This window comes from Numida meleagris, chromosome 2 (genome assembly GCF_002078875.1).
Source record: "Numida meleagris isolate 19003 breed g44 Domestic line chromosome 2, NumMel1.0, whole genome shotgun sequence".
NCBI classification, from domain to species: Eukaryota; Metazoa; Chordata; class Aves; order Galliformes; family Numididae; genus Numida; species Numida meleagris.
The window spans coordinates 9,013,104-9,040,542 of NC_034410.1; the positions used below are offsets into that span (position 1 = coordinate 9,013,104).

The 27,439-nt window shown below is 37.7% G+C and overlaps 1 protein-coding gene across 1 annotated transcript in view; it reads right to left on the reverse strand.

The window, feature by feature from the left end:
• Positions 1–25,614, reverse strand: part of VIPR2 (vasoactive intestinal peptide receptor 2) — a 58,292-nt gene extending 32,678 nt beyond the window's left edge. Inside the window, exons 1-4 of the mRNA XM_021387982.1 lie at positions 25,119–25,614; positions 22,957–23,059; positions 10,896–11,003; positions 6,421–6,518 (exon numbers count right to left, since the gene is read on the reverse strand). Coding sequence (XP_021243657.1) covers positions 6,421–6,518; positions 10,896–11,003; positions 22,957–23,059; positions 25,119–25,175 — 366 coding nt within the window. The 5' untranslated portion in view covers positions 25,176–25,614. The remainder of the gene's footprint in view (positions 1–6,420; positions 6,519–10,895; positions 11,004–22,956; positions 23,060–25,118) is intronic.

Here is a 27,439-nt window from a genome sequence, read left to right on the forward strand (position 1 = left end):
ATTCTATGATTTTATTTTTATTCCTTCCCTTAGGAATAAAATCCTATATGTTGTTTTTTTTCCCAATAAAATAGTCTACATGGAGTTCTTGACTGAGCTGTCCACAATAATGCCTTGAGATTTGGTATCTAATTCATAAGCTCTCAGTGGTCTTGGTTAAGAGGACAAACTTTTCCTTTCAGGTCTACTTTCAGCTAGCCAGACCAACTGATAAACCTGCTTCTCAAACTATTGCAAGGCTAAGTAAATACTATTACATTCTGAATCCATTGCTTCAAAAATTATGATTGTTTGAATTTGTGTGTTATGATTTGCAAAACCAAGTAAAATATTTAGATTATTAGCATGAAGCACTTCACTATCTGAGTGGATGCAATCATACTCCTTTTTAAATTTCCAGTGTTGGCCTGTAAGACCTATGACTCCCCTAATGATTCAGTAAAAAAAAAGGCAAATGATGTTCTGAAATTACGTATTTAATAAATACCTAAAGAAAAGGAGACAGACAAAGGACAAAATTCTGCACTATGCTGTGGCAGTCAAAATCCAGGAAAATAAATTAGATTAACATTGACCTAAATATAGTTACTATAGTTTACATAGTACCACTTAGAGTCTTCATAGTGTATTGCTGCAAAACTAAGACAAAATAATACAAAATTAAACAGCATGTGAAAATCAATCTCTTTCATATAATCTGAGCACATCCTATTCCTTACTATTCTGTGTGAACCATAATCAGTCAGGTCTTAGTTAACTGATTTAGCTTTTACCTCCAGATTAAATGAAAAAGAATTAGACTGACAGAAGTGTAAACAAGGCATGGAGACTCCAAAACAGAATTTAAAACTAAACTGCATGTAGATTTTAAGAAGATTTTCATAAGGAGAAAATATCAAAACCCATTTAGATTTTGTAACTTTATTCAAAGTATAAGCTGATTCAAGTCATGCATATGAAGTTGAAATGATATTTTGAAACTGAAATGACATGAAAATTTCTGCACAACAAAATCAATATTTTCACAACACTAGTAAAAGCAGGTGGCCTTGCAAAATACTCACATGGTTGTCTGAGAAATACCGATTCCAAAACTGAAATTCAGCAATTTATTTTTAATGTTTTAAGGGAAATATTCAAACTGCAACCACTAAACCAAGCCAGCTGGTGGTTAGGTACTACAAAAATCATTGGGTTATGACTTTCACACTGTTTTCTAGACTAATAAATACCTAATGCTTCTTTATGGCTAATTCTAATGGGTTTTAAAGGGCTATGAAAACACTACACGTATAAAAAGAAATTTGATTACCACAAGTTTGTGTATAATTAGTGTTATGTTCAACAAACTTCTTCGTAGGATCTACTGTTATGTACACTTCTGTTTTGTTTTCTTAGAACAGGTAACTTTTTCTGCTAACATTTCCTCTACAGTTAGTTACATGTTACTTTTACTAAGTTTAGGAGACTGAAGTCTTTTGTTTGTTTACAGAGCAGAAACAGCACAGAAGCTCCCTAGGAAAGGTGAGTTACCCAGGGTATTTCTCAACCTCAGCCTTGGTTTGGAAGGACCTCTAGAGGTAGGAGGGTAATTCTGTGCTCAACAACAAAATGGAATTAATTCTTTTCTCCAAAGGAGTATCACTACTGACCAGATATTATCCTTAAAGTAAAAGAAAAATAAACACCTCATTGTTTATTTAACCAAAAGATATAACTGAGTGTTTCTAAAGCATGATCATTATCATCACAGACGATTACTTTGTTTATTCTGGGGGCTAGTACATTTCTGGAATACTATATGTAAGTTTAGTATTCACAGATGTGATTATTTGCAAATATATTAAAATATCAGCTCTTAAATTTTTAAAATGTGTGTTTCAGAATACATTCCATAATGTCCAAACACTGATACTAGAAGACCATATCAGAAAACCTTGAACTGCACAACGAATATAAAGTTGTTTGGGCCTATCAACTTGGCTCAGAGCATTAGAAATATTGAAAGCAGCAAATGTAGATGGGAATATAATACAAATCCTAGATCCTTCCTTTTGCAAAACTAACTGCAACAACATGGCAGCTGTTTCTTAAGTCTCATAAAAACTTGCTTACAAGAGCATAAATACAAACTGGAATAAAGAGATTGATTATAGGATGCGGACAATCTACTTATTTCTTAAGAAGCAATTCTTCATATTTTTGGATGGCACAGCACAGAATTTACTAAAATACCTATCTCATAAAATACGTATTCCTTGGTATTTAATAATCTTTAAATAACAGATTAACGTTAACACTTTTCTCTTTCGGTTCACTTTAATCTGTTGACAGTCTACACATAATAAAAGAAATTCCCATTGTGCTCCCACAGGAGAGTATATTAGCTTATATACATGTCCCATTCTTCTCACTTGAAGATGACGGAAGAATTTTGTGCTCATTTTCAGAAATACTGGTCTCTAATCAAATCTTGTGAAAAAGTAACAAAAAATGCAGAATGTAACATAAACAAAAATAGTGTGACTCACAGGCACACAAAAAAGCACTGGCAGACAGCAACTATGCATTACATTTTCTTGAAAGGGACACATTCAATTTAGACTCAGGACAAACAATCCATTAGTCCAAGGAAAAGGTCCACTTCACAGATAGTAGTGTGGCACCTGTTTTCTAAAGGCAACTATAGACATTCATGACAGCGTTTGTCTGAGTCAGTCCTGACCTTGCTGCTTTGACTCCAACTGTTTTGGGAAGTGTACCTGGGGTAGCACACTCAGGGTGTTATCTGTGGCAGAAGCCTAGAATGGATGCTTCAGGAAACCTGCCTAATGGGATAATTCTTTCACAGATGATGCTTCCACTTAGGCACGTGCTGTAATAGTTTCATCCCGTCTAACAGCACTGAGGATTTTCCTCTCCACAAATCTGTCTTTGTATGACTCAAGTGTTTGAATCACATAGCCTGTGATTTAATAAATGCCAGGCCAATTCATGCTAAGATTAGATAAAGCTGTATTAGCTGACCTAGTCTTTTTTTTTTTTTTAAATAAAATGGCCACATTTCAGTCCTTTACATTCACTAGGCAGCTTGACTTGTGTTAGTAATGCTGACAAAGCACATTATACACTCTTGAGGACAGCCTGGACTCGTGTCTAACTAAAAGGTCAGAATTGTCGACATGAAAGAAAAGGTTGCAGTGAGGTTTGGGTTGGGTTAACACACCTTGACACGTTTTTCCAGTATGGTCAAATCAAGTTACTCTTTTTGCCATTGTGGTGCCACAAGCTTAACGAAAATATACAAGAATAATAAAAAATATATACTTATTTGAATGAACAAAATGAAACAAAAAGATGACCCTGAAGGTTAGCAGTAACTCATTTTCTTATAGGAAAGGGTTGGAAGTATATGAAAAGGTTTAAATACACAATTTGATGTGATGACAACTTAATTGTTATCAGAGTCATACTCATCAAAGTGGTCACCTTTAAATAAAGACAAGAGCACTAAAGACTACAAATGGAAGATCTAACACAAAATAAAACATTCTATCTAAAGATTCTGTATCAGCAACTCACTGTCAACTTCAAAATGTTGAGCAAAATTTGTCTTCTTACAGAGCCTGCATATATATTATGTGACAAGGAATATTCAAAATGTTGAGTAAAATCAATGAAAACTCTGAAAGCAGTCAAGTTCTTCACATCCTGAACAGCATCAGTGAACTTGGCAGATGACCTGTTTATGGCATCTTATTTAAACTTTCTCATTCCAGGGCAAGTCCAACCTAAAAATTTGGTACCTGTTAATTAATTACTCATTTGATACTTACTCACCAATCTCTTTCTATCAACTTTCTCCAGAATATTCAGAAGTGCTCCAAATGGATGCATATATGCAGATACATATATATGCATGTGTGTATAATATTAAATAATTATCAAATATGTACATACATAAATACACATATTTTACATACATATGTATAGAAATAAGCATATATCCTTTGAACTAGAGATACAAATTTATATCCTAAAAGACTGAAAAAACACCAGAATAAAATCTAAATTGGGTTTATAACGGAAACTAATTCAGTAGGGAAGATACAGGCACCAATCTACAACAAAGACAGTTTCTACCTGCTCTGCAAACATTGTCTTCAGGGAAAGAATAGGGAAGAATATTTAAGACAATAGGAAAAGTATTTTGTCACTTTATATAATATTAATAATATAATAATATAATAATATAATATATATAATTTATATAATATTAATAATATAATAATATAATAATATAATATTATTTCTGTATTTACTGTAACTCTGAAAGTAATCTCAAACATTGCCTGAAAAATATATTGTCACGCGTAATTTTATGTCCAAAATGTTTTGTTATTTGAAGAGGCATGATTTCATTTTTAACTCTTTCTGTTGAAATTCTGGGTCAAATACAATTGAAATGTACTGATTAACATTGAGGAAAAGCTTTTTGCTTAAAGATACTACCACTAACTGATAAGATTTGAATTCAAGAGAACATCTCCTTTCTGTGTAACAGCTGGCATTTAAATGCCTCCTGAAATCTCAATACTGAATGATATTTGCATTTTCTATATTCTCTCCCATGACGAGATGCATTTGAACACTTCATTTTCTGTTTTCCTTCTCAGATTTTATTCTGATAATTTCATCCCTAATTACAAAGAAAAACAACAAGAACAAAACCCACAAACCAAACCAAAACCCTAAAATGATTACATATCCTTATTATAGTATTTGCACAGGATCAGCTTGTCATCTGATATGCCTGCACTCTTGTATCGAGTTTTCTTTTTTTGACTTGTCAGTTTTAGGGTTAAAAAAGAATTACTGTTATGTCTCACCGAATTAACCAGTTATGATCTTCAGGCAAAGAATATCCTCTGAGCGATAACACGGATACTTGAGAAAAGAGGACAGTGGGCCTCAGGCCATGTTGCTTGAAATGCAATCAGTGCTTGCCCTTCCACTTTCCCTCCCTGCAACATGCTACGCGTTTATGTTGCATACTAACTACGGTAGACACCTAGGATATTCTCTCAATTGTGCTTTTGTTTATCATTTTTTTCCCATACCTGCTCTCCGCATTTCTTCTGATTTTTATCTTCCCAGGTTTCTCATTTATTCTTTACCAGGCTTATTCAAATGTCACTACTACTACCCACTTCCAGTTTCTCTAGCTTCGTTCCTGTAAGTACAGTCAACTTGCATTTCAAATTGCTCCTTTAAATTAGCAATAACTACTTCAAACAAGGTCTGCTTTTCTATTTACACTACTTCTTCCGCTAATTAAGTACATCTTACTACTTGAAATTTTGTCATTTGTTAATATAATTTTTTTTAAATCGTAACCCATTTTGACTCCTTGTGAGGAAGTCTGATGACAGTATTTTAAAAGGCTGGTTTAGCAGTAATGTGTGATTGTTGCCAAGGAGTCAGATCGTACCAATGTTTTGAAATGTGTCTGCAGAAAGGATGGGAAAACAACATATTCTAACCACTCTTTATTGTCTGCGTTCAACTACAGGCACGGCTTTAAAATACAGAAAGAGATGGCAAGAACCACATGTCTTACCTAGGAAGCCAGCACACCTCTGCAAATCAGCAGGAATAGGTCTGCTAGAGCTGTTCCATATACATACTACAATTCAGGAAAACCCAAACAGCTAAGAATGTTTATCAATGAGATTACTTCATGTGCTCACGATAACAAAACTACTGACACTGTGGTCTCATGCTTTTAAACAAAATCTTGTGATGCTAGTGTCAGCAGAAAAGTTGGTAGAAAATAGGTAAAACATCATGGAAAGAGTATTCCTCTCAACAACAAAGAACAAGAAATAGTTTCTACAAACTGAACAAATTCATTTTTCCATTTGTACTATGTTTATGATGCCTTGACAGCTTTTTGAATCATTTCTAATTGCTAATCCAATTTTAAGTCTAATATAAACCTGCAATAATTCCGATGACCTACATTAATTCTATTTTACTCATGATAACTTAGACACATACCAGCAATCAAGTGGTGCATATATTATTAGCAGATTTATTACAGTATTAGGATTTGTTATAATAGAAACTTTCAGAAATAACACCATGCAAAAGACATGCACAAGCCCTATCAGCATTAGAAATGCAGATGCATTACTGCACTTAACAACTGATCACAGCCTTAAGTTTCAAATAGTTACAAAATACTACATTTCTGATTTTGTCTAATATGACATTTGCAATCCAAGCACATGGCAAGCAACGTCTACAGATTGTTACTAATTCTGAAAGAATAAAATAGGAATTATTTGGAAGCACATTATGTCTCCTAGCTCTTTTGAACATCAGCATTTAAATGAGTTGAAATAATGTTCTTCCTACCTTATAATCGTCCTCATAGTCATTATATCCACAAGTACTGAAGATGTCAGGAAAAATATCTGACCATCCACTACTGGTACAATTTTTGCTAATATTTCCTGTAAAGCAAAATTTGAGAGTTTAAATCAGGAGGATTCAAAAGGCTACTCAACAATGAATGTTTAGCCAATCTAATTTTGTTATCCTCTGGAAACATGCTGTTAATATACTCTATTTCCTAACTCTCCTGTTAAAGCAACTCATCTGTTTCCTCTCACATGGTCTTCATTAACTTTTCTTTTGTTTTTACTACTGCTCTGAGTAGCCTTTGCACTAAAGAAATATTCCAAGTTGTGATGGCAGGCTTCTGCTCTGGTACAAAAGCTATTCCTGTTACATCTGCAAAAGCCTGAAATACTTTGTTATGTTGTCTGAAGCATTCTGGAAGGAGGCTCTAGGCTCACTTTATAAAGAACATAACTTGCAGATAAGCTAATCTGACAGAAAAGTAATTTAAGTCAGAGTTATTCTAACCTGCTATTTAAGTTTTTCCGAGAAGGCAATACCAAGTGATCTCTTGAAGAGTTATTAAAGCTCTTAGATGTTACAGTGGTGAATTACTACTACAGCAAACAGCAGTAGAGTTTGTAATGCATTTTAAAGGTTGAACTATGTGAAAGGTGGAAGAATGATGACATAAATATATATGCTGAATCTTACCCTTTGAACCAGTCACTGATGTAGTTATGGAAGCTACAGAAAATGTGCAAGTATGGTTGAAAGGAATTCCGAACAGTTTCAGAAAAGGTTTTTTGATTGGAATTGAGAAAAGATGTTGAGTTCTTTCCCATACAAAGTTACTCAAATTAGATTGGGGCAACCTACAATACTACTCCTTAATCTAATGAATATGTACTAACATTCATCCAATATGGAACAGCTTCAGAAAGGGAAAACTGAATAGTCTGATGTTAAAGAAAAGTCATTAAAATTATTATAATTTACTCTTACAACTTTAAATCATGAGCAACTGCCCTTCATCTTTCTTACAGCAATTTTTATATCCACAATGCTTCTATTTCTAATAACATACTGTTATGGTTTGGAATTTATTACTGGTCTTCAACTGACTCGAAGATGCCTGTTTTCCATCACCCAGGGGCAAATCAATGTGTCACAGATCAGCTTAGGTCAAGAATAACCAAACGTGTTTTTATATACATTCCAAACTAAAACTTTTGTGATTTTTATCTTGTTCCTCAGTTACTTTGCTGTATAACATCTTCAGCTGAAAGTTGTACATATGCTACAAAGGGTTGACTGACAAACCACAAAACCTCTCTAGCTTATAATCAGACCTCCAGATCAAACCACAGCATCTTCTTGAACTAGAGGACCAATTCTGTAGTTTGGGACAGATGTGACATTTTTTAAGGAAAATGTGACCTATTTATACATTCAAAAGTGTCTTCATTTTACAAGTACATCAAGATTCTCTGATTAGGCAGAGCAGAGGAATATGTTAAAAGAAGCACGAACTGCGTCAAAGGCAGTTTTGCAATAAAAAGATTCTATGTACTCAAGATGATAAAATTTTTTCTTCTGTAAGTATAGTAAGGCTATCTAACTTAAAGGTAGTTAGACAATGTTCTATGGAAAGCATTGGGTATTTCTACACCATCTTTCCATGCAATTAATGTTTCGGATTTTCCAGATTTAAAACATGTAACTTAATTTGACACATATATTTTAATGTGAAACATCACTGAAAAACTGCATGACATTCATATACTTACACTGTCATGTAATACAGAAGCATTATAGGATAATACAAATGATTTACAAAAAAAAAGTCATTTAAAATGAAGTGGAGAATTAATTGTGGTGTGCTTACACTATAATCTTGATCATTGCAGAAGAAATTAACAACCTGTTCTCCTAAAGCTGTAAGGATGAGATCATGGAATCACAGAATTGTAGGGGCTGGACCTCCAGATAACATCTAGACCAACCCCCTCGCTAAAGCACATTCCCTACAGTAGGTTATACAGGCTTGTTTTGAATATCACCAGAGAAGGAGACTCCACAACCTCTCTGGGCATCCTGTTGCAGTGCTCTGTAACCCTCAAAGTAACTAATTTTTCCTCATGTTTGTATGGAACTTCCTGTGTTCCAGCTTGTGTTGGTTGCCCTTTGTCCTGCTACTGCACACCACTGAAAGAATCGGCCCCAACCACTGTACTCCCACCCATTAGATATTTATAAGCATTAATAAGATCACCCATCTTCCCTTCTTCAGGCTGAACAGCCCCAGGTATCTCAGCCTTTCATCATAAGGGAGATGCTCCAGGCCTCAAATCATCTTTGTGGTGCTACACTGGACTCTTTCTAGAAGTTTCCTGTCTTTCTTGAACTGAGGAACACAAAACTGCACACAGTGCTCCAGATGTGGTCTCACCACAGCACAGCAGAGGGGGAGGATCACCTCCCTCACTCTGCTGGCTATGCTCTTTTTAATGCAGCTGAGCATACTATCAGCCTTCTTGGCCACAAGGGCACACTGCCGGCTCATGGCCAACCTGTTGTCCACCCTGACACCCAGGTCCTTCTCTGCAGAGATCCCTTCCAGCAGGTCAGTCCCTAGCCTGTACAGATGCATATGAATCACAACTATTCTTTTAAATTCAAAATTTAATTTAAGAAATCCGTTAAAGAATTGATGATATTTAAAAAGCCTGTTTGTGATTTAGAAGACTTTCAAGAAAAAATAATGTAAATATCCTTGTAGAAAAATTTGAATTCCTTTAAACCCTGAAAAGAAAATAAAAAATAAATCTCACTAACGTGGCTAAATAAAGTTAGATTTCTCATCTAAAGATATTTTGATAATTTCCTGTCAAAAGAATCAAACAAATTTGAAATGTACTGTATATAAATTAAATAAATGATATATTGTTGAACATAAATTATAATCATGCTGAGATACTTAGATGGTACTTGAACCAGTCATGGAAGATGTCTTCCTTCTCTCAAATTATAGAAACACAAGATTTTAGAAGTTCTCTTAATAGAACACGCACCTCTAAAAAAACTATCCTATTAGTTCCACAAGCAAGCAATAAACAGGTAGCTATGAAAAATGCTGTATACAAGACAAATTATAGCAAACTATAAAAAGTAAGTGACGTTTCAGTCCTGATAATCACATGTCCAAGTGAGATAGGGTTTAAAGCACTGTGAAGAGTTTACACTTAAATATTTACTGCAGTTGTTTCATAAGGAAAAAAAATGTTATTGTATGTAAGATACTAACAGTTGATAAATATCAAACATCCAAATTCCACAAAGAGTAAGCATGCTCTAGATTTTGGCAAATAGAAGAAGCATGATTTAATTCTGATTAAGAATTTGTAATGTTTATTGGTTTGCCTTGTCTCATGCTAGGGCCCTAATATCTTCTACTGAGTAATTTGAATACTTCATAGATTTCATAAGTTTTAGTGAAGATTACAAGTCTTCCCCTTTATAAACCGTTTAGATTGCCCATGATAAACTAATCAAGATTCACCAGCTCCATGAATGAAAACCTTTGCTGATCTGTAGATCATTTTAGTTATCAGTTTTTCACTGGAAAAAGACTCAATCAGCAGCTTTGAGAACAAAGATATTTTAGTCATATCTCAAGTTATTCTTTATGTAAAAAGTTCTATTTTTATAAACGTCTCCATAGAGATCTCAAAGACAGAATTAAATCACTATATCAAGTTTTGCATCTTTCACCACTTTTTCATGACAAAGATTTCTCACCTGAACAACAAGGATGAGAATTCTCCTGCTACATTTTGAGATACATACATGAAAAGCTATGTATGCATCATCTATTTTTAAAACCCCACTGAAAAGGTAAAGAGCAAAATTAAACTGCAGTAATATATATCAACAAAATGGTGCAAAGGATGGCAGACTTAGAATAGTCTTAGAAATCTTAGACACTGAGGAGCTCCTTTCAAGTTTCATTAAAATGCAGCATAAAAGGTTTCATAATAATTCCCCTAAATCTTAATAGCGACAATTTTTAGCTATTATGTGTTAATGTTAGCTCATAATTCTCATGAAGGCAAGGCAGAGTGCCTGTCCTAAGCACCGAAGGAACAACCAGTATGTAATCTGATGGCAACAGTTAAAGATGGCAGTCAGGTTCAGCTGCATTAATTATTAATGCAAACAGGTCAGGAAGAGCAAGCAATGTCTACTGCTTTGATGAGCTGCACTGTATCAGAACTTACATGTGTTTAGCACCTAAATCAAAGAATACCAGATGGACCACAAAGACAGTTATACGGTCTTTTCATGATGTATCATGAACAGCTCTGTTGAAAATCGATTATTGCAACTCAAAAAAATTAGAATGCTAAGCTCCAAATCAACATTTTTAACACATTATTTTATCAAACACTAAAAAGAAACCAGAAAAAATATACTTTAAGTTGAAATACCTGGTTTTCCAGAAAAAAAGCTAAATATTTTTGGGCAAGGGACAGTAACAGTCTCTCCAATCTTTGCAGGACGCCAGCAGGTGATGTTATCCCAAACTCCAACACATCCTGAAACAAAACCAACAGTAATGGACATGAAAGCTGAGCCTGGTTCTAAACACCCACTATATTTACCTTATTAATAACCATCTAAGACTCGATGGAAGATTTGGATGAGTACTTCAAGACAGATTAGACTCTAAAAAGAGCCAGAGAGATTATATTTTCTTTGAAAATATTTGGGGAATCATAAGAGTCTAATGATTAATCAACTTCTTTTAATTCCATCAATATACTTGTTTGCAAAATGTCTCATCAAAAACATGTTATGCTAAGGAATGATAAAGATAGCATTTGTGAAGACTTTCCCCATGCTGATGTCCACATAAATGTTCTCCAGAGGAATCACTTGCTCATGGAGAGTGAGTCTTTCTTCACTCCTTTTAGAACTACACAGCTCCAAATGAATTCAGGAAGATGACGTCAAAAGTAAGAGATTACTAATAGCAATACTTCACAAAGTTTACTGTGTGGGTAGGTTACATGTAATGCCTTGTCCTCCACTGCCTTGTATATTGTGTCAACATTTCTATCCCAAAAGGTATGCAACAAGTTTATTGCGCTCCCTACATTACACATCTTCCCATAGTCATTTCAATTAATAGGGTGCGTAAGACAACATGAAGTGGGAACATGGTCTAGAAACCCAAATAAGCTTCCATTATAAGCTAGATCCTCTCCTACATCCTGCCATCATCACCTACTACTCTACTTGTAATAAAGAACCTACTTCTTTTTTCTGTTTTATAATGCTTGCCATGGCAAGTCCCTTTATGCACTATGTCACTTTGTCTCTAATGGCAGCTGATGGGCAGGTAAGAAAAGGGCAAATAAGTATTTCTCGATTATTCCATCTCCCATCTTCTGTACTACCTTACAGATAATTTTCCACTGCTACAAACTGGTTGTGGGCAACTTTACAATATGTTGTTTCTTCCAAAGTAGACTGCAAGGTAGCACTGAGTATCCATGATGTCCTCCAGAAGTACATGGGTCTGAGCACAGAGGTTCATCCACTGTACTTAGAGCAAATTTGACCTCTAAGTATTCTTGATTGGCCTTTCAAGACATCAAGCACCTCATCTCCACAGAATGCACTGCTGTCTCATTTACATTCATTTATTTCTAAAGCAGACTCCTAAAAATGTTCAGAGGAATTTCATCCTCAAAACATTAATTTCTTCCCAAGAGAGTCTGAAGTTGTTAATTTAGTTGCAGAATCTAGACAGTAGGTACTTGTTTTTTTTTCTAATCAATCCTACTCTCATTTCCTTAATGCTGACAAACCTTGGTTTGTCAAGTTTTCCAATTACTTTAAAGGGGACTATTTACTTTCATATCATGAACATTGGTTCATTTAATAACTCTTGACTCCTAGATCAATATTTCTGACTTCTTTCAGCTTTACTTTATGGTAAGGGAGACTTAGGGCTAGGAAATGTGAGAGTGGCACTCTTTCCAGCTGTACTCTACAACCAGCTGAGAACATCGTTTTGACAACTGTTTGCAGGTTTCTGGCCCTTAGCTTCTGAATGAGTGTTTTTAGTGACTGATGTAGAGTGTAAGAGCTACTTGATCTTCATAATCACTCCTTCTTTTTCCTGATAATCCCACAGAGTTTGTCCTTTCCAGCATACCTACCCCCCTACCCCTGCAGCTGGCCCACACATTTCTTTAAGAACTGGCTCACGAGATAAGCTTATACTCCCTCTGGCATTTGTGGCTTTTTTTTATCATTAGCAGTGCTACCTCTAAGGCCATGCAGACTTTTCCTTTTATATATAATTTAAAAAATAAGGTTCATATCTGAGCAAGTCATCTTAACACTCTTTGAAGTCAATGGAACTTAAGCTTCCTGAGTTGCATTACTGGATTAAAATTAAGCCTTACTCCTGTGATCTAACAGTAGGGCTTATGCAAAACAGAAGAACGCAAACTCTAGCCAAATCAGGTCATGCTTCCTTTCCAATTGATTTAAAGCCAGAAACAACATCAACAACATCACATACAAGTAATCAGAGAGACAAAGAAACAGTTTTCTTCATCTGCCACCACTCAGAACTTGGATGGATGTACTGCCTGAGCCAGCATAAACAAGTTCTGGAGTACACAATAATAATCAGCAACTTGTGTGACTTCAGACCTTTTTATTTCACCCCAATTTTCAGTAACAAGTGAGAGCTGTGATGAGACATCAAAGCATTCATGCACACCCATAAAAGCTGTCTACTTTCACAAATTTTCTCTTCTGTTTGGTAAGCACTCTGTAAGATGGTGGATGTGCTATCGTAATCTGCAAACACCTCAGACACCTTTATCGATTTGTACCATGCTACTAAATGCACTAGGCAAAGCTTTTGCTAAAAAGGCAGCTGAACAGTGTGGACCTCGGAGTGCCATTAGTAACTTTTTCCACAAACACAAGAACAAAAAACCCAACAACCAAATCACTTAACTCTTCTTCAAGCTTCACTTAACATAAAGAAGAAATCCGGTGGTCCTAGTATTATTCCCACCATGATCAATCAGCACAATTTGCATCACATCTTGAAGATTGCTTGGTAGGAAGTAAAACAGTATGCAGATTTTTGATGTTCAAAACATTACAAGTCACAAACAATTTTCAGGGAATATACTTTTTACCTCAGCTCTTCCTTGGTATTTTAGGACTTTAGAGACATTTACTATAAAGGAATGATAGTTTTTTGTACCCCTTCAACCAAATAGATAGAATAACACAACAGATGCATTTCTACAGAAGAATACATTCAAACGCATCAACAATCACCAGAGTGAATTTTGAGCGTCTGTCATCAGAATTCCAAGAGCATTAAGCCTCAATTTATGTAAACTTACAAGTGTATTTATTATTGTACAGGAAATCTGGGAAAACTGCTAAAATGTCCTAGAAGCATTTATATTCACTGAATGACTACAGTGTGATTCTGACAACTGGTCTACAGCTGAAAGCTGAAATGCTCCTGTTATTGCATGCCGCATTGCTAGGCCTCTAGAAGTATAACTGTTAAACAATACACACTTTTCTGGGCTCTCAGCTCACACCTTTCCCCATTTCCCCTTCCAATTACTACATACATTTAACAATATTGCAGTCATATATCATTTTCTTACCAAAACTGTTTTGCAGAGGCAGGATATAATGAACAAGTCCATAAACTTCCATAAGCCTGCCTTTTCCACTCCAACCTTCCTTCACTGTACATTGTTAATCACACACAACTGAAAACTGCAGTTAGTTTCCCACTGACTTTGAAAATTCAAAATGGAGACCTAGATGGATTCACAAGATTTCAAGTAGATACTGCTCTTCACCACTGTCTCATTTTACAGTTAACATTGAGATACATGAAATACTGTCAGAGGGTGACAAAGCATGATTGATTTCATTCTAGAACATCTGAAAATTGGTCAGATTAATTGCTCCCTACAATTACCTGTTTTTGGCCTGTGACTATACAGCAGCCTGTAGCACTACAAATACCTATACAATTGGAAAACAAAGGTGAGGCATGGGGTATGTTTAATGTGTCTTTGTGCACAGAGTATCTGGCTTAATGAGTTGCTCTTTATTACTTTCTGTCCAGCCATTTATTCATTCAGTGTTAGGACTTCTGGAATATTATCCAACTCTGCCACACTTCAGAAAATCATTTGGTATGTTCATTATCTGGAAGATTTGCCTATCTCCCACATACATAGCCTGATTTCTACTGTCTCCAAAGACTATTAAAGAATTCTGACATAAAGCATTTCTATGTAACTAATAAGGTTTTAAGTTTTAGTTTTACCAATAATTCCAGTAATATTTTTAAAAGCTTATTAGAAAATCTCATATTTTAAATAAAACTTAAAACACTCCAATGTTTATGTCATATAGTTTCTACAATTTTCTATATTTATATTTAATCAAAAAAACTTTTAATTATAATTACTTAAAAGTATTTTTAAATTCACTTCTATAATTTCACGCTCATCCATGGATTTAGTTTGTGTTTGTATCCAGCTTTAATAAACTTTCAAGCCTTGAATGTTTTTGTACTTTCACCCCAATATGCACATATAAACATATAAAACCAGCCCAGGTCTTGCTTTGCCTTGGCTCCCTAACTTTTCTGAGTACATCTCTACTGCTATTCTCTTCATTTCCTTCTTTATCTATTAATAAAGCTAGCGAAGGCAAAAAAGAAGGTTCTTTCCTATTTCCATGATGTCTAGTACAACTCTTTTGCACCCTGAATATAACAAACTCTTTTCAACCTCTTCATTTCGATCATTTACTTCCCTGGTGAGACACTATCAGAATATCCAAGGAAATAATCGGTCTTCCCAGAAAACCATTTCTCAATGACTTGCTCATCAGCTTGTGTACTGTGTCACTACTCTCTTGCTCTTCATTCTTTTTCCTCCAGATGATACTGCTGATGATATTCTTACCTAGTGGAAAAGATATAATTTACTTGATTTAAATGTTTGGTCTTTAATGCTTGTGATATATCTCATAATGAAAGGAAATGTAAAAGACTATAAACTAAATTTTGCTTCTCATTTTTTGCAGTTTCCATATAGCCATATTCATCATCCTCTTGTCTGACTGTCATGGTTTTATGATTTTTGGTTATTGGTATTCCACATCATAACATCATGTAGTGTATGTGCCTGGTTCTCAGAAGAGAAGGACTACTACATTCCCCAAGGTACTTTCCTCCTCTGTTACCTTTTCCGGCCAGAGGGAAAAGATAAAAACTCGCAGATCATGAGACCTCATCTCTTTTTCCGCCTGTCTCTTGTCCTGGCAGCACCTCGCTCTCCAGCCGTCTTATCGTCAGTAGTAGAGTAAGGCCTACCTTGATTTTGGGACATTCTCTCTCTCTGTATTGGATTTATCAGCTTAAATTGTAATTATATTGTATTATAGTGTGTTGTTTTGCATTCCGATATCTTATTTAGTAAATTAGTTTGTTTCTCTTCAGATTGTTGCCGCTGCTCTTTGCTCTCAGGGCCATCTCCTTACCCTTTTCCCCTTTTCCCTTTTCCTGGGGTGTGGGCCCATGGGTCCCCCGTCCCATTCGTCACGGAACTGGGCTGAACGCCCATAAACCGTTGACACTGACACTCGGTCTTTGAGCAATAAACTTGCTTATAAACACATGCTTCTTCACATCTTACAGTGTAACACTGGGTTTGCACTCGAAAATGCTGTATGTATATATATGTACATATATATACATACATACGTACATATATATACATACATACATCATATGCACATAATAACCACTAGGTGGCACTTTGCATTTGGATTTTAAAATTGCCAATTCAAAGAGAGGTTTAGCATTTTTTAAAACTTAAGTGTTTGTGATACATGAAACAAAGTGAAAGTCCTTTGAAAATCTGCCAGAAAGTTGTCATCTAGTCTACAGTTTGTTTTTCAAGCAGGGAAACATTTTGATTTTTGTACTTTGCTTGACAAAGCAGAAACAATCTCACCTCTTATGGGCAATGTTTTCCAGACTGTAGGTCTGAACGCCGCAGCATGTAATTTAGGCTCCACGAGAATTTATGAACATATACGGAATGAAATTCTTTCTACCTTTTAATACGAGTAATAAGAAAGAATGGAAAAGGAGGGGGTTGAGAAACAATGAGCTAGCAAACTAGAAGCAAAGAAAACAGCAGAACAGCTTGAAGGGGTAGTAGGAAGAAGACAGTGGCAAAAGCCTTATTGCTCTAAGTTACGTTGTTAAAGTTATCTTCCGTGCACTTTTGCCCAGAACCTGAACACATCACAGTGGCCCAGAGCAGCCTCAGCTGGGGATACCCCAGTCTTCCGACCAGGATCCCATCCCCACTCAGGCCTGGGCCTTCAGCTGTGCTCCGGATGCACATCTTCAGCTTCCCCACAGCCATGCCCATGCCTGCCTCCACCTGGGCCCTGACCCACTGCTGTGGCCCTGCCTGGTCACAGGGCTGCCTGACCCTAGTTCCCTGCAGCAGGCTTGATCTTGACTCCCACCCATGGCCTGATGCCCCCCAGGAGGTGCCTGATGCCTGGAGCCTGCTCTGCTCCATGGCTACGGGTAGAACAGGGCCCAGGAGCAGGCAGAACCACACTCCTGTGTATGTGAGAAGACAGGCTGCAAAGCTGTCCGGAAGCACCTCCAGTACGCCTGTCTTCAACTAAAACACTGTTGTGAAACTGTGCACAGTGTATACAAGCTCTGATTAGTCAGAAACAGAGGAAATGTGAATGTAAACTTTTTAAATTACTGATCAACAGAAAGGACTCATGCACAGCAAGCAGAACTTTGGAAGTTTACACATGCTACACCAGATTTAACTAGTCAAGCAGAATAAACAACATCAAAACAATAGATTTTGATCTCCTATTGACCTAAGATGTTTGCCATTTACAGATTTTTAAAAGCCAGTCCTATTACTAGGAGTATTAAAAATGGTGTTATTGAGGCCTCTAGGAGGATTACTCAAGTCTTCACTTAATGAAACATTTAAGAAGTACACTTCCTTTCTGAAGAACAGTTGCCCACAAGAAAATCAAAAATCTATAGGTCAATTTTATTTTTTAAGGTAATTTTTGTATTCTTAGAGTAATGTAATGAAATATGCAAATTTTGAGCTACAACAACAAAAATGCTGAAAAAGAAAACACATTTCCATTCAAATTTTCTACAAAGTAAATCTCACTTTCCAATTGCTTAAAATGTTCTTTGGAGACAACAGCACATGTTTTTGTGCAAATAGACAGCATTCCCATCTCACTATATGAAAATAATTTTCCATTCTACTGGAAAAATAATTACAGTATAGTCAAATATAGTATAGTATAGTCAAAGCTGTAATAGCATTAAATATCGATCTTGTTTTCGTATGAAGTTCACCAGAAAATATTAAAAGTAAAGTATTGGAGCTATACATTTATGTTAGTTTGGATTACTTCTCATCTAGGAACTATTTGTTAGAGCCTTCGTATTCAGGATTGCTTCCTCATGGTATCTGGATGTCATGGAGAGTAGCCTGCCATGGCCGAAGATGTCTCTACCAGAACTCAAATTCAAAACTATATGGGGCAGATATTTCTTTAGGAATCTTCCAAAGAGCAAAATTAATTCCCTTACAGCTGTATAACTTATTTTTTCAGGGATCCAATTATTAATATCCACTGCTTACTTTCTACTTACTATCTGGGGGCACAGAAATTTTAGACCTTCAAAACTGCAGAATATACCAGCAGCCACTTGCTGCCTCCCTTCTTTGCAAAAATGTTTGTTACTGTCACTCTCAGTAATGTCGTGATGTGGGATTTGGAATGAGGCTGACTGGCATATTTTCTTGGTGTTTGTCATTTATTACACGTTGGTTTTCAGTAGTAAACTACACTTCCCGTACCTTCTTTCATTCAAAGTGCTTTCTTACCTACAGTCCAGCTCCTCCTAAGACTAGCCAGCTATTTTCTACTCTGAAATAATTAAGTATAACTTCCACCAAAGCCCAGATTTTGGTAAAACTATAGACAGAGTTTTATGTGGTTCCATTAACAATGACGGTTCAACTAATAAAAACCATGAGTAACCAAACATTCAAAGCAGACTTCTCAGCTCCCTAAATTTTTTGAAAAGTGGTGTGAACCAAAATGTAGCATGTGTGTACTACAGCTAGAAAAGCAGCAGCCCGGACCCGAAAAAGCTCAAGTGGTCCTTAACGAGAGCTACTGGTGCTGTGTGAAAGAAGTTCCATAGTCCAGTTATCATTACATTCTACATTTAATGATACCTCAGATAACTCTAAGCAATGCTGCAGTCTAACTCAACTGTAACCCTAACTAATGAGCTGACAAGCCTGCCCACGGCAGTGGGTTTGGAGCTCAAGGATCTTTAAGATCCATTCCCACCTAAGCCAGTCTATGATTCTACCAACACACCTTACAGAGAAAACAGCTGCAAAAACAAACACAAACTGACAGAAGACAATGATGAGACTCGGAGGATTAAGAAAGAGGGAACCTTGCAGAGGTTCCTGTTCACACAGCAAGAGAAAGACCTCACCCAGCTTTGTGCAAGTCAGAGGGTAATCTTCAGGTTGGCATAGTTACAGTCACTCCTTCATTTGTGCAATACAGAGCTACACATGTGTGTATGTGTGAGTTTGGAATGCAAGACAGGCACCGTCCTTACGGAAGCAATAACCTTAACAGCAGGGGTTAGTTAGACAAACTAACTTTTGGTCCATTAGAATATTTACCCCACCATCCTGAAGAGCTTTCAGAGAAATTTGGTGCTGAAATCACTGCATGAAATTCTACCACCTGTGTAATCAGGGTGATAAGATTATGGTTTAACTTTTTTTTCCAAAGCCATTTCTCCTTCCACCTGTATTCTCTCCTCAGTGTTAAGACATCATATCTAAAAATAAATATGTTGTCTGGCAGACAGGTCTCACAAAAACACATTTTGGAATGTGTTTTTGTGGATGAAATAGTTTTCACATATGAAACTCAAGGTCCGTAACTTAAGAGCAATTTAGAATGGAAATCATCTGCCCTCCAAAAACAAGAAAACAAAAAAACCCACCCCACATCTTAGGCTTCCAGCTTAGGTACATCTATACCTTAGGTGTCAAATTTTAGGAACAGACACACGTGGATGGAAGCTAATGCAGTCTTCATTAAATAAACAACTAGATTTGCTAGAGATCACTACACAGGCGAAGGTCCTGACGCAGATCTCTGGAGAGTGACTTTTTTCCCCTACATGGAGTGTAATGCTCTCCACCAATGGAAGAGAGGCTAATGCCTGAAATTCCCCCAAAGGGTGCGAAGTAGAAAGTTATGTGCTTTTAATACATCCTTAACATTGTTCAAAGGATATTTACAGAGCATTTACCCAGTGTTTCCATGCAAAACCCACTGTTGCCTTATTAAACCATGAAGTAACCAAGGTCTCTGTGGACTCCATAGCCAATGATTTTAGGTGCACTATAAAAATTACTCAGTGAAATTCCACAGCATGTTATGAGGCAGATGACCATAGCATCATTTCATGATGTAAAAAAAATAGTAATTGTCATTAAACCTTTCCTTTATGTGTCCCTACCACACAGCTGAGAATCATTAGTATACATACAGTATTCCTTATGCAATTTCTGTCCAGACCAAAGGAAAAACTGCCCGTCCCATAAAACCCAGAGCCTCCAAAATTCATTAGTGGTGCATGCCAGTCAAATTCTGGAGCATGTTACACAGAGATGTGAAGGCTTCTTAGCGCCTCTGAAAATTAAGAGAAAAATTTTTATAATTGATAATTTGTTAACTGGGGCTGAAGCCTCCCAGTGAACCTTCATTTCCAAATCCTAGACAGAACTTAGTGTTTCACTGCAACTTTTGTTAGGCAGGTAGCATTTACTGAAGGCAGAAAAGCATGACAAGGATTGTACAACCATCTTTCTCATTCAGGAAAAAGTGAAGTGGGTTTTGTGGATTTATTGTAATGAATTATGTTTCAAGTGCAATACAAGTTTTAGGTGCAGAGCTAGGGCTTGGACTAGTTCCAGCTTGCCAATTTTCATTAGTAACTCTTCTTTATCAGCAGTCAGAGTATAGCTGCAACAATCTGCATGTCTCTGTTTTAATACTCCTTACATCCCTGTATGAATACAGAGTTTATTAGGAAAATAAGGACACAGAGAGAATTAATATTTTAGGAAACACAAATGGATACTTTCAACATAGACTCTTCTGAACAAGTTCTTAGTAAAGGTATCTATAACATGAAGCACAGGATATATTCTATTGTATTAAACATACAGTTTCTAAGGGTTTGTTACAATAGGGGCTTCATTCCAATCTCCTGTGAAGTGGAATATGCCATTTGTTTAAGCCAGGCATTCAATTAAATGTACAAATCCTTCCACTGCTGCATTATCTCTACCTGCAGGGCTGAATCAACAACGTCAGACATACAGTCTTCTTCCAAAATACAGAGTTCTTACACAGCAGTTTGCCTTCAGGAAGCCCCCCTCTTCCCCACTCTGGCAGAAATATTGCCAGAAAAGCTCTTTCTGCCTCAAGGAAACCCAAAATAAAACTGGTGTGTATGACAAGGATTCCCTTGGAACAACATAGTATCTGGATCACAAAAATGGATCCTGAAGAAAGCTTGACTTTCAAAAGCCTTAAAACAGCTAATAATGCATTTATTAATTCATCATTTAATTCATTAAGCAGGCCAATAATTATTTCTCCATCTGGCTTGACACTCATATTATTTGTGTAACAGCCATCTCCCTTATCACTCACATAAATAAAATGTAAATGATCCATTTTTATTATAATTGTTTTAATTGCTGTTCTGGATTAATCAAAAATAGCTTGTACTAAAATACAAACTACTGATGATCCTTATAATTATTTTATTGTACATAAACTGGTATTAGAATATGCACTGAGGAATTTACGCTTTCAAATCAAGATGAGGGGTGGAGAAGGGATCCTGATTTAAGACATGTTTACACTCAAAGGGCACTGCTGATGGCAGATCCTTGAGGTACCAGAGCCATCTTCAGACAGAATTCAAAACAGATTATGAAAAAACAAATGCACTATGTATCACCTAACAGAGCCAAGGGGAAACTACTGCACTGCAAGAGCTGCGGTCTTCCAAGGAGCCCAGTTATTCTGAGATGACGTGTACCTGGACTACAAGAGAAAAAGGCACGACACCAATGAGGCATTTCAACTAATTTGAAACTATATACTTCCAACCATCTTTAAAGTGTTCAACAACAAAAAATTAATGATGTGACATTACTTTGCAAAAATCAAAATCTTCTTTTGGACTTAAGAACATGCAGTTGCTCTTAGATCTAAAATCCCCCACCTCTTTTTCTGCACCTTGCTGAAAACTCACCCTTCCCTTCAATACTTTACGTCTTACCAGAGGAGCACTGGGCAAGTAACAGATGCAAATAAACCATTCCAAGAAGAACTTTACTCTTTTCATCCATAGAGGTATAAAAACTGCTTACTGCTCATATGTTCTGGCATATGGTTTACAAAAGATAACCAATTATAAAACACTAATACTTTTGCTAGTTTAAAAAAATAAAAAACAGTTTTTTCAGAAATTCAATAAACACCAACTTCCAACTTTACTAAAAAGCCCAAACTTTTAACAAAGTTCTGCCTCTCCTTTAGATCAAATGTAAACATAAAAAATATATCATAGAATCATAGAATGGCCTGGGTTGAAAAGGACCTCAAAGATCATCGAGTTTCAACCCTCCTGCTTTGTGCAGGGTCACCAACCACTAGACCAGGCTGCCCAGAGCCATATATATAAAATAAAAAAAAAGATAGACTCTTTCTTTCTATTTCAAATTACCATTGGCTGTATCTGCAGAGACAATAAAAACACTACTGTAACATAGTAAATTCATTCCCTAAATGTAACACTACTGTCCAATTTCTCCTTTGTATGATTATGGTCTTCTTGGGGTGAATGTTATCTTCAGCCTACAACATCTTCTGCCTGGTAAACCCAGTGATCCTGTCATGAGTATTTTTCAACAAGTTCTGGAGAGAGACATTTGGATCCAATGCTTTTAGCTTCTCCTCAGACTTGTTCTTTCCTATCACCACCAGCCTGCAGCTCCTCTGCCTGTGAAAAATACTAGCAGCAACAGCCTAAAGCATGAGCACATATTTTCTCCCATCTAGTGTCCCACCCAGTGCATGCCTAGCCTGGTACAGCTCTCACCACATGCTTGCTGCAGCTGTAATTTTAAGGCTAAACTGCACGTTTTCCAGAATACATATAAATTATATGCACAGTACAGATAAATATGCCAACTGCAACTGAGCTAGCAAAGAAGGTAAAGAGAAAAATGTGATGCTCTAGTTTTCTCTGCATTACAGTTTATCTTTTCTTACCTTTGTAGTCCACTGGTTTTGCATGCTTTAGAAGTTCTCTGCACTTTGCTTCTTCCTTGTGAATCTCCAGATGAAATCTGCATTCTGGATGGACACCATTCACCTGTGTCAAATTAACAAAGAGGCTAGGGTCTTGAAACACAAATCAAAACACTATATGAAGGATGCAACTACCGATAGTGAAAACCACAACTTGAACTGATGCTATTTTTACCCAAGTATGTGCTAGGCATTTTGCACGCACAATCAGTGCCCATTTTAGCTTCTCACATACAGACTTTTCAGAACAAAATCTTAAAGTAATGCACCAGAGCATTCAATGACTCTTTCCTGTAGCATTCCAAGGCCAACTGTCACTTACACAAAAATATTTAACTATGTAGTGAATTCACCAATGCTGTTGCTTCCCTTCCTCCAGAAAATCAATTAATTAAACTGAAGCAAAAAAATAAACAGATTTGCTTTTTTTTTTTTTTTTTTAAAGTGTGTGCTCTTACTAAGTCAGGAAGCTCAGTGTTTAATATGAGTGACAGAACATGAAAATTGGTCAACCTGTATTATCTTTGACATAGTAAATTTTGATTTTCTTCCTTTTTCCACCATGTATACTTTATCTCCTGAAGGTTTCAGAGCATGATTGTTTGATTCAAGCAAGTGCTACATGGGAAAAAAGCCCTCCTTTTAAAACTGTATTTTTAAAATCATATTCCCTTCACTCACTTACGGCCCTGCCTCTGGTTATTTATGTTGATGGAAAGAGACAGAGATGAAGATGGGAGAGAGAAGCAAGACACTGAAAACTGTGCTAATATCATCTGGATTCTCAGAGATCATAGTGAAAGAAAACATCAATATGTGTACTTCAGTCATCCCCACACTTTTAGTTACAAAGAAGAGTGGTATCTTTCCTCCTTTTACAGGAGACAATAGCAGAATCTGGTAATAGTCTATGATTCATCAGACACAACTTTTCATAATGGCTATGATTAATTAACATGTGATGGTAGATCCAGGAACCTTGGACCCAGAGTTAGGACTGAGAACTTGCTCGTCCTACAGGCTCCCAGTAGTCAGGTGCACAGCTGTTTAAAATGCAGTGCGGTGGCCCATACACATAGCAGCAGCTGCTACAAAACACACATAAATGTATCTTCTCCAAAATTCTCCTTTCATCACCTACAGTATCAGAACCTTACCTCCTTTTACCATATTATGACTGTTTTTAGTCTGTGCTTTCAAGCAGATCTCTTCTAAGCAGTTTGTCTAGATCCTTAAATAAGGATTTCTAGCAGTTACCAGACAAAGTTCAGAGTTAAACTGAAGATATCATTTTGCTGTGTAGTATCTGCTGTCCAGATAGCTCCTATTTCTAATAGAAGGCTTAAGTAAACATAATGACTTATCTGAATTTTCCTTTCTCATAACAGATTTTGAAAAAAAAAAAAAAGTTTTGCCGATTGCAAATGTGCAGTAGATCTCTTACTCATCAAAAAGTGTTATAATTAGCAAGTCTGAGAAGGGTGGTTTGCACTGCACAGAGATGTTAAACAAATGAAGAGTAAATCAGAGACGAAGAAAACTTGCAAAATCAGTGACTCCGACCTCTCACACTTGCGGGGTAACTGCAGGCTTCCCGCTATCAGTGATCTATAGCGAAGATTACTTTGACAGCATAAATTCGTGCTCGAAGGCAATGCAACATCACTTTTCAAACACGGAACGTGTGCCGAACCATAACACTCTGCCCTAGCACAGAGCCCAGCTGCCTCCAGACGTACCTCTCCAGGCTGAGGAGATGGGGAGGTTCAAGCCCGACCGTGCCCCAAAACACACCCAGGACCCCAGAACAAACGCCGAGGTCACTCACTCAGGGCCGGTCAGATACATGCATCGCCCTGCCTTCCCAAGAGCAGGTTATTTGTAAGCAGGGATTAGACAGATCAACGCTTAAAAATGCGTAAACGGATGGCACCTCAAAGATTTTCGTGTTCTGACTGATTTTTACAGCAGTGTCCGTGAGAACACCTCGGTCCCGGTGCGGCAGGGGAGCGCCTTCTGCCCCATCCCCGTCCGGGGACGCCCGCGGCTCTCCGCACAATTCCCGCAGCTCCCTCGCACGAGGCACTCTCCGCACCTGCTCCGCCTGAGCGCCGCCGACTTACCCGGCCCAAGTTCCAGCTGAGGGAGAGGAGGAGGAGGAGGATCGGCAGGTTCCTCATGCCAGCCGAGTGCCGGCGGGCTGCGCTGCCCCGCGCCGCTCCGCGGGCCCCCTCGGAAGGCGGCGAGCAGCAGCCGGGTCCCGCCGCCGCACCATAGGGCCCGCGGAGCGCCCAGCCGAGCCCCTGCCCCGCGGGCGGCCGCCGCCCTGCGGCTGTAGGCGGCTCCCGCACCTGCCCCCGCCGGCCGCCCGCTCCGGCTGGCAGCTCCCGGCCCGACTGAGCCCTGCCCGCCGCCTCGCTGCGTTCAGCTCCTCCTCTGCACTCCGGCTCGCTTCCCTCCCGCTTTCCTCAGCCCCTCTCCTCGGCTTTTCTCCTCCTCCCTCTTCCCGCCGCTCCCGCTCCCCCCAGAAGAGGTGCGAGCCGCTGCCCTTCGACGGGACGTCCCCCGGCGCCCTTCAGGTGCTCCCTGGGGCTCCGGGCAGCGTTCCCGCTCTCTGCCAGCCTCCTGCTGTCAGAGCAGCCCCTCTGCTCATCCAGGGGGGCCCGGGTGCCCGTACCAGGCGTGCAGAGTGTCGGCAGCGGGCACAGGCACACACACAAACCCACACACTGGTGTGCGGTGTGCCAAGAAGAGACCAGGGGCAGGGCAGCCTTACCGCCTCACAAGACATGTAAAATATTTAATTTAGTGAGATTCATGTGAGCCCATGCATGCTGCCACAGAAAACGCAGAGTTCACAAGCTGGCTTTGAGTTGAGAATGAGAATAAATTAGATTTGTTTCTCTGCTGTCTTTGTATGTGCTGTAATTTCAGCGGTATATATTGAGAGGGACTGAGTGGGCAACGTAAAACTCCTGCACGGTCTTAATGCCACCCAAAATAATCAGCTATAAGCAGAACCAAGGACACTTCTGAGACAAAGCTGAAGAGAATATTCATATTTTTAAAACCCATTTGCAGAAATGTTCTTTATATATTAACAACAAAGATCTGATTATAACCTCTGTGATACCATTAAAAAGAAAATTTTGCTGTACTGAGCGATGTTATGACCTGCGTGCTGAGAGTAGAGGGAAATATTAATGTAGAAATAAAGACTTCTTGTAGGATGGCATATCATCAAGCAATGAAAGTGTTTTCATTGAACAGAAAATTGTACCCCTTTGGATTGAATTTGATCTGTACATGACAGGTGGACTGAAATGTCCGATTGCATCCACTCCTAAAACAGCTGCTTTGGAGGGGAACCTCCTATGCCACCACCTCTCAGCCTCTGGGGCATACTCACAGGTCAAACCTCTTGAAAATGAGGAACAGCACATTGCAAGGGGTTAGAACTAGATGACCTTTGAGATCTCTTCCAACTCAAGTCATTCTATGATTCTGTGATTCCTGAGACTAGTGTCTGAGGTTCCTCTTTGGTTTCCTAGTTGTTGACACATGCTACTAGATACATGCTAACTAGGGGTGCTCTTTCTTCAGAGCTACAGGGTATTCCAAAATAGAAATCTCAATACCTTTTTCCCCCTCTTGCAGGAATCTGATAGCGTTATTTCAAGTCTTTGGAAAATCCTTACTTCTTCTTTAGAAGTTACTGCATGTTGTGATGAATGACCCCCTGCTAAGAAAGCAGTCATTCACTGCAGTCACTGAGTGAAATTTCAAAATCTCAAGGCTCTTCAGATACTTCAGCAGTAAACCTGACAGCACACCCTATGTAGAGGAGCTGTCATGCAGACTGTCCACCAGCAAGACTGCCTCAGCAGCTGATACAAAAGATGCCAGACACCAAAACCCAGTGTTTGATTCCCTGAGCAAATGATTCATTAGTCTGCTGCAGATGAGAGTCCTGGGGAAACCAATTAACAAATTAGTGTTAACATTTTGTGTAGAAACATTCTTGGAAACTGTCATCATTATTCCTTTTGTGGAATGATAGAAACTCGTATCTTGGGTTTAAGGCAGCCCACATGTTCAGGAACTGGCAAAGAAGTTATGAAAGTTGTGTCTGTTCTGTCAGAAGACTGTCCAGAGTCAGATTTTTGTGATATTCTGTTTTCAAAGAGTCAACATTTTGAGACAAAAAGAAATATTATATTTCCCAGACATTGCTTCTGCCACTATTCTCAATGACTCTGTGACATGAAAGAGAGACAACAGATGAAAGAGAGATGCATCAAATACTAATATTTTCATTTAGATATAGCTAAGTGCTTTGGGTGGTTTTTTTGTTTTGTTTTGTTTTTGTTTTTTTCCCTGAAGAGGACAAAAAGTATTCGTGAATGAAGTCTGGAAAATGTAATTCAAGTTATTTTTGCATAAA